Raw genomic sequence first — 12,499 nt, 5'->3', positions numbered from 1 at the left:
GCACACTGTTTTTCCTGTAAAGCCACCACAGGTGGGTAGTATACAGTGTAGTACAATATGCTTTACAGAGTGCAGTGTTGACAGATAATAAGCGCATAGAGAACTTCCGAAGAAGTACATTCGCTTGTACATTTGCCTACAATGCTGCTTAAATGTCTCTATCATGAGACAGGTGAGCAATAATGCAATGTCCCAAATAGTTTACCTCATCACTGACCTGGAGGATGCTGTCTAGCAGCAGAGTGAAGTCAGAGAAAGATAATTTAGTGTCTTATTTGCTCTTGACAATCATGATGTTATTCTTTTTTTTACATTATATTTAATATAATAAATCAATCCATACTGAAAACAAACCCTTAACTGTTCCTCCAGGCCAGCACTGTATGGACAAAAGATCACAAGCTCGTCAGCATACATCAGGTGGTTGATAGTTCTATTGCCAACCTGACAGCCAGTCCTACATTGATTCAACAGTTTAGATAAATCATCAATACACACATTAAAAAGGCAAGGGCACTGCAAAAAATCTCAAGTTGAATAAGCTACTGAGGAGTAAGAACAAGGACAAAGGAACTGGATATGATCACGTCTGTTAGGATTCAGGTTTGTGCTCTGTGAGTGGTCTTCCTAAAGAGGATCATCGTGGGAGAATTCCAGCAGGCTGTTGCACCTGCACCTGATTCTAGTGATCGGCTGCTGGATTCTTAAGAACCGGCGGAACAGTCATTCATCGCTCGATGGTCCCACTTGTTGGTAAGAATCAAGCCTCAAGTTCATGTTGCTGAATACTGTTGTTTTGACTTTTAACCTCTCATCCTAAGCTAATCTTGTTAGGCCATCTCTTCGATCAAGAGATTTTTTTGAGTCAAGCCTGGAATCATATCCCGTCAGAGGATCAAATCTACTTGCTCCTCACCCAGCTGGGCTCCATACTTCATGGCCTGCCAGCTCTCTCCTCGTTACTACCTCAGAGCCTCAATTGTACTTACCTGAATCCATGGCTCTCCACCTTTGAGACTGTATGCCCTCTCCATGAATTCCTCTGTCAGATCTCTCAACCCTGGTTCCTACCAACTTCTCCCTTCTCCAAACAGAACCTGAGCTGGCCAGCCCCCCGCCTACCCGAATTCCAGAGCGCATCACTGTATATAAATACTGTATATCACAGTCAAGATTCACTGTAAATAAATCTTCACCACATCAAAGACTTTCTGGTTTCATGTGTGAACCTTCTTGTGGGTCAAGAAACTTTAATCCAACATGACAACCTTGTTCACTCAAGTCCTACTGAGAACAACAGAGTAACAATAAGTGTCTGGATGGAGCCTGTTCTTCTCTGCAGATACCAAAGCAGCTACCAGGTAGCTGTGGTGCACTTGTTTCATCAAGCAGAGATATCAGTTCAGCAATATCTCTTGTTTATGTGTTCCCCTCGGTCTGGATAAAGGCAGGATGCTCAGAACCCTTTTGACAAAGAAGACCTTTGGAAACTGTGTTCCCTTGCCCAGACGTGGATCACTGGGGCCCCACCCTGGAACGTGGGGCACGCTAGCGAGGGAGTGGTGGCCAGGCTTTTACCAATGGGGCGTGGCTGGGCTCAGCCTGAAGGAGAAATGTGGGTCCCTCTTCCCATGGCCTCACCACCTGGAGGAGGGGCCATAGTGATCGGGTGAAATGTGGGATGAGTGGTGGCCGAGGGCAGGGACCCTGGCGATCTGATCTTCGGTTGCAGAAGTTGGCTCTTGGGAAGTGGAATGTCACCTCTCTGGTGGGGAAGGAGCCTGAGCTATTCTGTGAAGTTGAGAGGCTCTGGCTAGAAATAGTCAGTCTCAACTCAACACATGGCTCTGGTTCTGAAACCAATCTCCTTGAGAGGGGTTGGACATGCTTCCACTTAGGAGTTACCCATGGTGAGAGGCGCTGGGCAGAAGTGGGCATACTTGTTGCCCCCCTCATCTTGGTGCCTTTATGTTGTGGTTTACCCCACTGAACTAGAGGGTAGCCTCCCTTTGCCTACAAGTGGGGGGACGGGCTCTGTTGTTTGGTGCTTACGCGCTGAACAACAGTTCAGATTACCCACCCTTTTTAGAGTTCTTTGAGGGGGAGAGTGCCTATACTGGGAACTACCTTGTTCTGCTGGGGGACTTCAAAGCTCATGTGGGCAATGGCTGTGAGACCTAGAGGGGGGTGGTTGGGAGGAACACCCCACCCCAATCTTAAGGGGTGTTCTGTTGCTGGACTTCTGTGCTCATCATGGATTGTCCATAACCAACACCATGTTCAGGCATAAGGATGTCCATATGTGCACTTGGCACCAGGACACCCAGTTCAGTTGCAGTTCAATGATCAACATTGTTGTTGTTTCATCGGATCTGCAACCACATGTCTTGGACACTCGGATGAAGAGAGATGTGGAGCTGTCCACTGACCACTACCTTGTGGTGAGTCGGCTCCAGTAGTGGGGGAGCACACCGGTCAGACCTGGCAGGATCAAACATGTTAACACGTTCATGCTGGGAATGTCTGGCAGAGTCTCCTGTGAGACTGAGCTTTAACTCCCACATTCCCACATGGAGTCTGAGAGAACCATGTTCCTCTATTGTTGAGGCAGCTTATCAGGGCTGTGACTTTAAGATTGTCGGTGTCTGTCGCGGTGGAAACCCTCAAACCCATTTGTTCACCTTTGGTGAGGGATGCTGTCAGGCTGAAGAAGGAGTCCTATTGGGCCTTTTTGGCCTGCGGGACCCCAGAAGCAGTTGATGGGTACCGGCAGTCCAAGTGGCTTATGGCTCGGGTGGTTGCTGAGGCAAAACTTGGGAATGGGAGGAGCTCGGAGAGGCCATGGAGAAAGACTTCAGCATGGTTTTGAGGCGATTCTGGTCCACCATTTGGCGTCTCAGGAGGTGAAAGCAGTACAGCCCAAACACTGTTTATATAGTGGGAATGGTGTGCTGCTGTCCTCTACTTGGGACGTTGTGGGCCAGTGGGCACAGTACTTCGAAGACCTCCTCAATCCCACCAACATGCCTTCCATTGAATAAGTGCAGTCCGAAGACTCTGGGTTGGACTCTCCTATCTCCAGGGATGACCCCACCATGAATTAATTTTAACATGTTGGAGTCATATCTTTCACTTAATGGGATTGTCTTAAGATCTACTTGAACTTATTCCTAATGTGGTATTTTCTTTAATATTGTACTTATACTAGTCAGAAAAAAAAATATGGACATTTTTGCCATTTTACCACTAAGAGTTCTCATAAGACTTTGAATGTCTGGGTTGAGGGGGACGATTTTGAACTTGATTAGACTTTTTTTTTCTTAACAGTTTGACCTCCTGGGAAGAGGTCGCCAAGGTACTTAGAGGGTTCCTCTGTGGCAAGGCCCCAGGGGTGGATGAGATTCGCCTGGAGTTCCTTAAGGCTCTGGATGTTGTAGCGTTGTGCTGGTTAACTCAACTCTGCAACATTGCATGGACATCGGGGGAAGTCCCCCTGAATTGGCAGACTGGGGTGTTCAAAAAGGGGGATCGGAGAGTGTGCTCCAATTACAGAGGGGTCCCTCTTTTAAGCTCCCTGACAAAGTCTATTGAGGGGTCATGGAGAGGAAGGTCAGTCGAATAGTTGAACCTTGCATTCAGGAAGAACAGTATGGTTTTCGTCGTGGTTGTGGAACGCTGGACCAGCTTTACACCCTCAGCAAGGTCCTAGAGGGTGAGTGTGAGTTTGCCCAACTGGAAAATATGGCACCGCACATTTTTTTGTGCTGCTTTATACATGAGGTCCCTGGTTTTGTTCCAGCATTTATCCCCTAAGTTTTGACACCTCTCCTGCTTTCAATCCTTCCTGGCTCCTCCTGTTTTTCCCCCATTGTAACTTGCTGTCTTTTCTCCTGGATTCCTGTTTTTGTTCTGCTCTAGCTGGCTCCCCATGTTTCCTGTGGTTTTTGTCATTTTTCATTAAATATTCATCATTTTCTCAATGTTTCTGCATTGAGTAAATCAATCAATCCACCATTAATCGGGACAGTAATAGGATGTTTTCCTGCTATAATTATTTATTACTTATTAGTAAGAGCTAACAGAGAAAACTGCCGAGAAGTGCATATGGAAGAGGATAGAAAGGTTTCCCTTATGGCAGCTGTGGTGGAGAACAGTTGCTATCATCATTTTGGGTTGTTCCTCCCAGACTGAACAAACTGAACGGGATTGTTCATCCTTTACTTTTTTATTTTCTTTATATGCACCAGACACACACAAACGTAAAACTCTATATCAACATTTGCCCCTTTTCCACCGGCTCGGCTCACTTTCAGAGCTTTTCCACCTGCTTTTTTTCCGAGGCTGGCCCTGCTTTTTTTCCGAGGCTGTCGCTGCTTTTTACTGAGGGTACTGAGGGTACAAATATACACTGTGCCAAATACGGTTCAGAATTGTGTTATTTGAACACCTCTTAAAGTGAATATTTTTGACTAAGTTTGATGTATTTCAGTCCAGCTTGGTAGTAAACTGCTATCTGAAGATTTGTAAATTCTATTCATTGCTTACAGGGACCAGACATCCAGAGTCCTGCTGTTAGCTTTTCTAATCTTGAGTGTTCAGTGAGACATTTTTCCAATTAATCAGCCTTGAAAGAATTTCAGAGAGAGGTTTGATTGTATGACTTACCCATACACACAATGGGCTGCAGTAAGGACCCAGCTTGACGTTATGATGGAGCCTCCACAAATATGTTCCCTCTGGAAGTGGAGACTGACCTGCCAGGGAAACTGACCTGGTTTGGAGATATTACCCCCGACAACTCGAGTGTTGTACTGAGGCCTAGAACCACACTCTGAGAAAAAATGCAGGACAACAACTATCAAATGATCAATTTAAAAGTCAAATATATTTTGTTAATGATCTACAATCAAATTATTGCAAAAACATTTGAGGACATGGGCCCCATAATAAATTCACATAGCAAAATATTAACGTAGAAAAGCATTCTAATACGTATGGGTGTCAAGGTAAAGGTAAAATTGATGAAAAATAAATTTCAACTCAACATTTTTGATACATTATGAATTTTTTGTTATCTGCATAACTAATGTACTAGGCTCTCATCAAAGCTAATGTACAATATGACATGTTTTCTCTGGATGTAATCAGTATACTGTTCTTGATAAATGCCGGTTTGTTTTTGTTGTTCTCATTTGACAATAAAATGGAACTTCTATTACAATTAAATTTGAATTGTATAAAGCCTGTTAAGACATATGCCTAATCCATTCTGTTAGTGTGGTTGACACCATCAGAATCAGATTTGCTGGCTAACGCATAGGCTGCCTTAAGTGATTCAATTCCGATTTTTTGTCAAATTACCCTAGTGACCTGGGTCGCATTCGAAAAGAATCCGACCTGTGTTGCTCAGACTGTCATGAAAACATCAGATACAGCTTGCATTATGTCAAAAAAATCAGAATTGTGTCACTTCAGGCTTCAGTGTGAACACAGCCATATTAGCTTGGCTGCAGCTTTTCGTGTCTTTCTAGAGACCCATTTTTTAAAAAGAAGATAAAATAGTCAATTAATGCTTAAAGATACAGTATGTATCTTTCAAAAAATGTTTTTTTTACATAGCAGTTAAAATTGTTACCATGTCATGACAGTATGCTATGAGAGAGGTGATCTGTGAAAAACAATCCAATAAAATCCATGAAGCAGTCAGACCGCAGCAGACTTTCCTTTCCAAATCCAAACGGAGACGGATCCATTTATGCACCGGTGAAATGCTCGCCCCTCACAGATTATCTGTCTCATGCTCTACCATCACAACACAATTTTTTTTCCATGAAGCTCTTTGAACACTGTTCTTGTGCTCATTTAAAGGCCACGTTAAGTTTGGAGGTCTGTAGTGATTGACTCTGCAGAACGTTGCCGACCTCAGGGTCAGGACCCTGCTCCGTCAGTTTATGTGTCCTACCACTTTGTGGCTGAGTTGCTCTCATTACCAAATACTTCCATTTTCTTATGATACAGTTGACTGTGAACCATTTAAGAGTGAGGAAATTTCACAACTGGATTTGTTGCACAGGTGCCATCCAATCACAGTTCCACATTGGAATTCACTGAACTCCTGAGAGCGGGCCATTCTTTCACAAATGTTTGTAAAAACAGTGTGCCTGCCTAGGTTCTTCATTTTATACACTTGTGGCCATGGAAGTGACTGGAACACCTGATTCCAATAATTTGGATGGCTGAGCAAATACTTTTGGCATCATACGGCTAAATTATTTTCAATCTTGTTTTTGTCCAAGTCTGTTTCATTAGTTTATCTTTTTAAAAATGATTATACTAAACCTCAATTTAAAAACAATGTCTGATCTTTATTGGCTCATTTTCAGTTAACTTTTATGTGTTATTAGTTTCAAATTTATGTGTTATTAGTTTCAAATTATTTCAGTGACCATTGTGGGCTTTTCATTCTTTAACAGAAGGGTACCACCAATTTTGGACATGTGCATGTGAATTATGATTCCACCCAGAAAAATATCAGTTCAAATATAAGATTAAAAGCCTCAAATTAATATGACATTCATGCCCACGATAAGTGCAAGTCCTGGTCATAAACTGTACTTCTCAAGCTTTACATTAAATACTGTTAGTAAAAAAAACTGAAGTCAGATTGAATGTGTTCTCTCACCAATACATTTCAGAGTGGTCACCATGCCTGAGGTGCACTGGTTCTTACTGCAAAGACACAGTCAGGTTCATATAACATACACGCACATATAAACAAGTTTCATCAATTATTAGGTAGATCCAGAGCAGACCTTATCTACACTAGAAATAGTTAGTTCAACTATGAGATGGCACACACAATATAACCTAGATTAGCCTAGGTAATTTTTAAATTTATTTAAGTACTATACTTCCAGTTAGGAAAAAGCTATTTCACACATCAGAGTTTAAATGTATTCCTTCTAGATGTACAGGGGATCATTAGATAACTTTCTTATACCAAGTGAGAGATATGACTTCTTGTTTGTCACAGCAAATTAAACACATTATGTCTCTGTTGATGATTTTAAAATAATCTGTTATTCTTTTGAGGTTCTGTCAGCTCCAGAGGTCTTTTTTTTGTCTTTTGTCAGACAGGAAAGTGGGATAAAACTGTTTGCCTTTTACAAACTTCATCTACACCAGTGTTTCTCAACCTTTTTCGGGCCAGCGCCCCCTATCCACCATTCAGGCCCCTTATCACCCCCCATCAAAGAAAATGCACCCTACTTGCACTGAATATTATTTTATGATTAATATTACTGTCATTATTGTTGCTGTCTTGAGTTGTATTGTTTTTGTATTTATTGTCAAAAATACTCAAAAGAGAAACACATTACTGAATTATTAGTTTCCAAAGAACAAAAAAGCCATGTGAAAAGAAATTATTTTTAAAGGTGTCTAAGAAAAATGCAATGAAAGGACATTCAACTTAAAATTGGTAGGCTTTATCAGCAGCCAACCAGAGTGGAAAAAAAAATCTTGTTCTGTGCCATTTTCTGATATTACTAAATCTTGCACAAAATGGCCAGATAAGTCACATAGCAATACCAGTTTTAACTTTGAAACTTTCCATTAAGGCCGTGCTCTGCAACATTAAAACAAACTGCAACTATATCAGTCAGAACTCTTATTCTCTTCAGTGTTTCTGTCAGTTTCTGGTGGTGCAGCGCTGTGCTGCCTTCAGGAGAATGGGACATATGCATACAATTTCACTCACATGGCATTTACTGTGCAAACCATAGCTTTCAGTGGAAAAGCAAAAGTTCCAATATCATTTTAATGCCATAGAAATATGGGACAGAACCATGGATGATATTTTTCAATAGACCTTTCTATTGACTTATAGATTTATAGATTAATAGTTTTACTGTACTGAAATTGCAAAGAATGAAGCTGGTTCTTGGTCAAATCCTAGTGAGTCAAATTGAAAGTGCCATTTAGTCACTTAACAACATCATGACATTAACACTGACATAAAAAATAATATTGAAGAAATAAATATATAAAATAAAATCTAATTAAAAACATAAATAAGTGATAAGTTCCTTACTGTTATGGAATGTAAAATATATTTCTTCTTAGTACTAGATACGGTCCCAACAAACCAATGCCACAATATTATTTTACCTTTTATCTGAAAATGTGAAAGCAGAAGCTGATGAAGAAAATAAATGGACAGAAATCTGAGGAACTACTGCTCGACATTGAAAGAAAATATTAACTTTGAACCATGTCAATAAGTTTGTGAATCAGGTGGCTACAGGGTTTCTGAGTCTTCCATTTGTTGGTGGTGCATTATAAATAAAATGTAGACAGAATGAATTACATCCACTATAATGTGCAGAAATTATTAAACTGGACAGGCAGGATATAAACACATATCCTGCCTGTCCAGGATATGTGCAGGATATGTGCTGCACCGATCAATAATTGGTGCAGCTTTCAAATGAGTAAAATTGTACATTTTATTGTATTGTATTTTTTGCTGTTTTTATTTTTGTTGTATCATCAGCTTCCTAAACTGCCTGTCCAGTTTAATAATTTCTGCACATTATAGTGGATGTAATTCATTCTGTCTACATTTTATTTATAATGCACAGCTTTATAGCTGTGCATGACAAGTTTTGCTGTTACCTCTCATGGCATTCTAGAACAGAATTACCCTTGATACACTGCTGACTAAGAAGAAGAAAAAGTGTGTGTACTGTTTGGAGAAACAGCTGCATATTTATTCCAACACAATAATAGCCGCAGTCAGTAGCCTAATGGAGGCAATTGAGAGGCTTGCACCCTGGAATGGGAAAATGAAAATCCACTCAGGAGTGGAGTGGACATGTCCATGTGGGACTCATGGATGGATGCCTTTGGAAATATCGCACTCTAGTTTCCTCTGTTTCTGTTTTGCATTGCAATATTTGCTGGTGTGGATGTGGTTTCATTTTTAGTCTGCGTTCTTTGCTAAACAGATTGCAATTTCCCATGGAAGACCACAGAGCCAAAATATATCCCAGTTAGGCTAAAAATTGTTTTTGTGACGCTGATGATGATGACACTGTGAAGAATGTTTGCTTGTCTGAAATGTATCCTGAACAGTAAATGATTACATGTGTTTTACTTAGCATTTTTTTCTCTGAATGTAATAATGTTATAATGAACTCTCAAATATGATTTTTCAGTTGAAAATCTAAAGAGAAGTGGTGTGAGAATTTGGGTATTTATATATGTTATTCAGGGGGGAAATGATAGAATTAAAATAATAACCTATATAAATACTAATCAGTATGTTTCTGAGTATGTTAAAGGAGGCCCTGCTGAAGGATGCAGAGACAGCGGCCGCCAGCTTGTTCTAATCAGACGGCTGCTCAGCAGAAGGACATCCTATTCTTCATGTTTATAATAAGATACTGTAGTTTATAGCGTAATGGTGCTGATTAGCCTTATTCAGTTCATTCAGTCTGTTCATAGTAAATGTTCTAGTTTATCTTATGGAACTGTGAATCACGTTGCAGCAGCATATGTTTTGATAAGAGCTGAAATGTGCATTGTAACTAGGGATGATTTTCAATAAAAAGAGAGGTGCGGCAGAATGTGTTTTCAGAATAGGCAGAGATTGTAACTGAAACACATCTCTGTCCGTTCTCGCGAGTAAAAAGAAACTAACTCTCTTCTGACTTTCCTGTGTCTTGCATTTTGATGTTCTAGGTGCTTAGACCTGACAACTTAAGTGAGAGACAAATATAATTTGTCCCACACAGTTCAGAAGCGTGTTTATGTGAAATAAGCACAATGAATATATTTCACTGATGTTTGGAGTGAATGTTTTTCTTGTTGGTTTTCCAAGTGAACTCTATGACCAAGTTAAGACAAAGTTGTATGTGTCAGTCCAGTGACTTGTAATAAACATAACTAGTTGATAGTAGACTGCTGTCTGAACCTGAGTAAATTCTAGTCGGGTTTCAAAAACACACTAGTTCATCGTTTTAAATGATGAACTACTGGGTTTATCGTGTCACTGACACTTTAAATTACTTGTAAATTTTACACTTGTGTTGAAATGTTATATCACTAACAGTTATATTCATATTTACTAATATTTAATACTTTGGATGGCAGAGATGGACCACATCTCTGCTACATCCAGTATCAGAGATGTTCTGTGCTGTGGGAATAGCTTCTCAACAAATAAGCAATTTCCTCTTGGGGATCCATGAACAGGATTAAAGGGCTGGCAGGCCGCCATGCCTTACGTGCCCCCCTACCAGGCTAAGTGTTGTATGTTTTTGTTTTTATTAAAAAGAAAAAAAAAATTCAAATAACTTTTTTAATTTCTTTTTTAAATAAGCCGGACTGCAAGCATCTCTTCTGTGGTGAGCCTTTCACTGGCATTGCAGAATTTGTCAGGACACTGGATTTTTGGGTTGGTTTTGCTTCTCATTTTATTTAGCTTCATGTTTTAGTTCACTTTAGTTTAGCCCTTCATGGTCCTTTTGATATTATTATTATTATTTGAGGTACTTAGTAAAATAAGAATTCTCTTATTGCTTTCCTTGTTTTTTAGTCCTTTATAGTGTTTCTAGGTTTATTCTTTAGTTACATTAAGTTCTGTCCTTGTTTGTCTGAGTCCAGGTCGAGCCTTCTTTAATGACTACAGTTTAATTCTATTTTATCCTTGTAGCTATTTCTTATTTCAGCCTCCCTGCAGTGTTTCTAGTAATGTTTATTTCTTAATTTCATCACTTCCCCCTTAGTGTTACTAATTCTTATTTTGTCTCTAGGTTTGGTTAGTCTTTCTTTAGTAATTCTAGTTAGGTTATTTCTTTGAACCCTTAGTTCTTATTGTTGTTACATCAGCCTTGTTTCAATTTAGGTTCGGTTATGGTTTCCCTCATATGTTTTTCTCCTTGTTCATCAGGTTTTCTTTACTCTTAGTGTCTTTTGTATTAGTAGTATTTTTCAGTTCCCTGTTTCCTCCCTTTTGTGTTCCCAGCAGATCTCTGTAGTTTCCCTGTGCCACCTTCTCCCCGCCCCTCAGCCAGCTCCTGTGCCAATTACTCACACCTGCAATCACTCTTCTCATCTAGCTAGGCCATTTACTACCTTCCAGTATTTAAGCTCCTCTATCCCAGTCACAACTTGCCAGTCTGTCTTGTCACCCTGATTGTCACTACCCACACTTTCCTTCGTGGATTACCTGTTGTTTCCTCATGTTTCCAGTTTGTTTTGTTTTTGAATTTTCTTGTAACCTTGGATTTTGTTGGTTAATTTTCTTCATTAAAACATCCATTATAATTCTACGTCTACTGCCTGCTGTGTTTGGGTCCACCACCACACCACATCATGACAGAATTATTCCTGAAAGAAATATGGCTTTATAGTTTTTGTAGTTGGTGAACAGGGAGCGCGCAGCAATCAGACCGCTGTTGCCTCTGTTGTGTTGGCTGCTTTGAGCGCGCTGTCACAGCTTGATCTCTGAAGTTTACTTCGGCACGGATCACCCATATAGGCTTATCTATACGGACATTTATATGAACCCCCTGCGAAGATGAGGATTCATGTTTCTTTGTAAAATTCACCAAGGTAGGAGTCAAGCTTAAACCACCGCATTTGCTATGCTTGTGCAGCCCAATGTGAACTGCAAATGTTCACATTGAGCTGTGCTCAGTGTTCACAGGTGCACGATGTTGGATTCACTCCTCCCATTCCGCTAGGGGGCTCTGTAGTTGCTTTGCATTGGTACGGGAGGGGAGGTGAAAGGAGAGAAGAAACTTACGGCAGGCCAGTAATGCACTGAGACTGCCGTTAGCTGAAGCTACAATAAAATCATATTCTACTGCCGTTCATGAGTGTTGCCCAACGTGGTGAGTTATATTAATGCTGTAAGCTGTGGGGAGATGAGTTTTGTTATCCGTTCTAAGCGTGTACTCGGTGAATTTGCTAGAGCTAATTAGCCGAATGCTGTGTTTGCTGCACTGTGATATTTGAATGCCGATGTTTATTATATGACGAAGAGTTCTAAGAGTAAACTTTGCCTTATAACTGGTTAGTCAAGCCTAGCTAATAAATCTATGTTTAAGTTTGTGTTTATTGAATACTGCAATACTAAGTATCGATGTTTTGTTTTTTACTTTATTTGCAGTTTAACCGGACGGCACGTCCGTGTAAAAGCACTCGGCAATAAAATTAATAACAGCAACAACAACAACGACTATCTTATGTTCTTTGTAACATAAAGTTAAACACGAGGCAATCATGTCTGAAACCAAAGATTCTGCAGGAGAAATAAACCTTGCTACGCTAAAGAGAAAGAGAGGATAAGCTAAAGCAGCTGTAACTAAGATGATAACCTCGGCGAACGAAAAAATCAGAGAAAATAAGCCAGAAGAATTAAAGTCAGTGCTGCAGAGCCTTGACCTAGCCCTTGCACAACTGCAGGAGGCACATAAATGTTATCATTCTG

The 12,499-nt window shown here is 40.3% G+C and overlaps 1 protein-coding gene across 1 annotated transcript in view; it reads right to left on the bottom strand.

The window, feature by feature from the left end:
• tmprss3a (transmembrane serine protease 3a) overlaps window positions 1-12,499 on the bottom strand; it is a 78,232-nt gene that overhangs the window by 18,806 nt on the left and 46,927 nt on the right. Inside the window, exons 7-8 of the mRNA XM_032567085.1 lie at window positions 6,683-6,729; window positions 4,666-4,831 (exon numbers count right to left, since the gene is read on the bottom strand). Of these exons, the coding sequence (XP_032422976.1) occupies window positions 4,666-4,831; window positions 6,683-6,729 (213 nt within the window). The remainder of the gene's footprint in view (window positions 1-4,665; window positions 4,832-6,682; window positions 6,730-12,499) is intronic.

This window comes from Xiphophorus hellerii, chromosome 7, assembly GCF_003331165.1.
Source record: "Xiphophorus hellerii strain 12219 chromosome 7, Xiphophorus_hellerii-4.1, whole genome shotgun sequence".
Taxonomy (NCBI): Eukaryota; Metazoa; Chordata; class Actinopteri; order Cyprinodontiformes; family Poeciliidae; genus Xiphophorus; species Xiphophorus hellerii.
The sequence above is the reverse complement of the archived record's forward strand: the minus strand, read 5'-3'. Positions and strand labels throughout refer to the sequence as shown.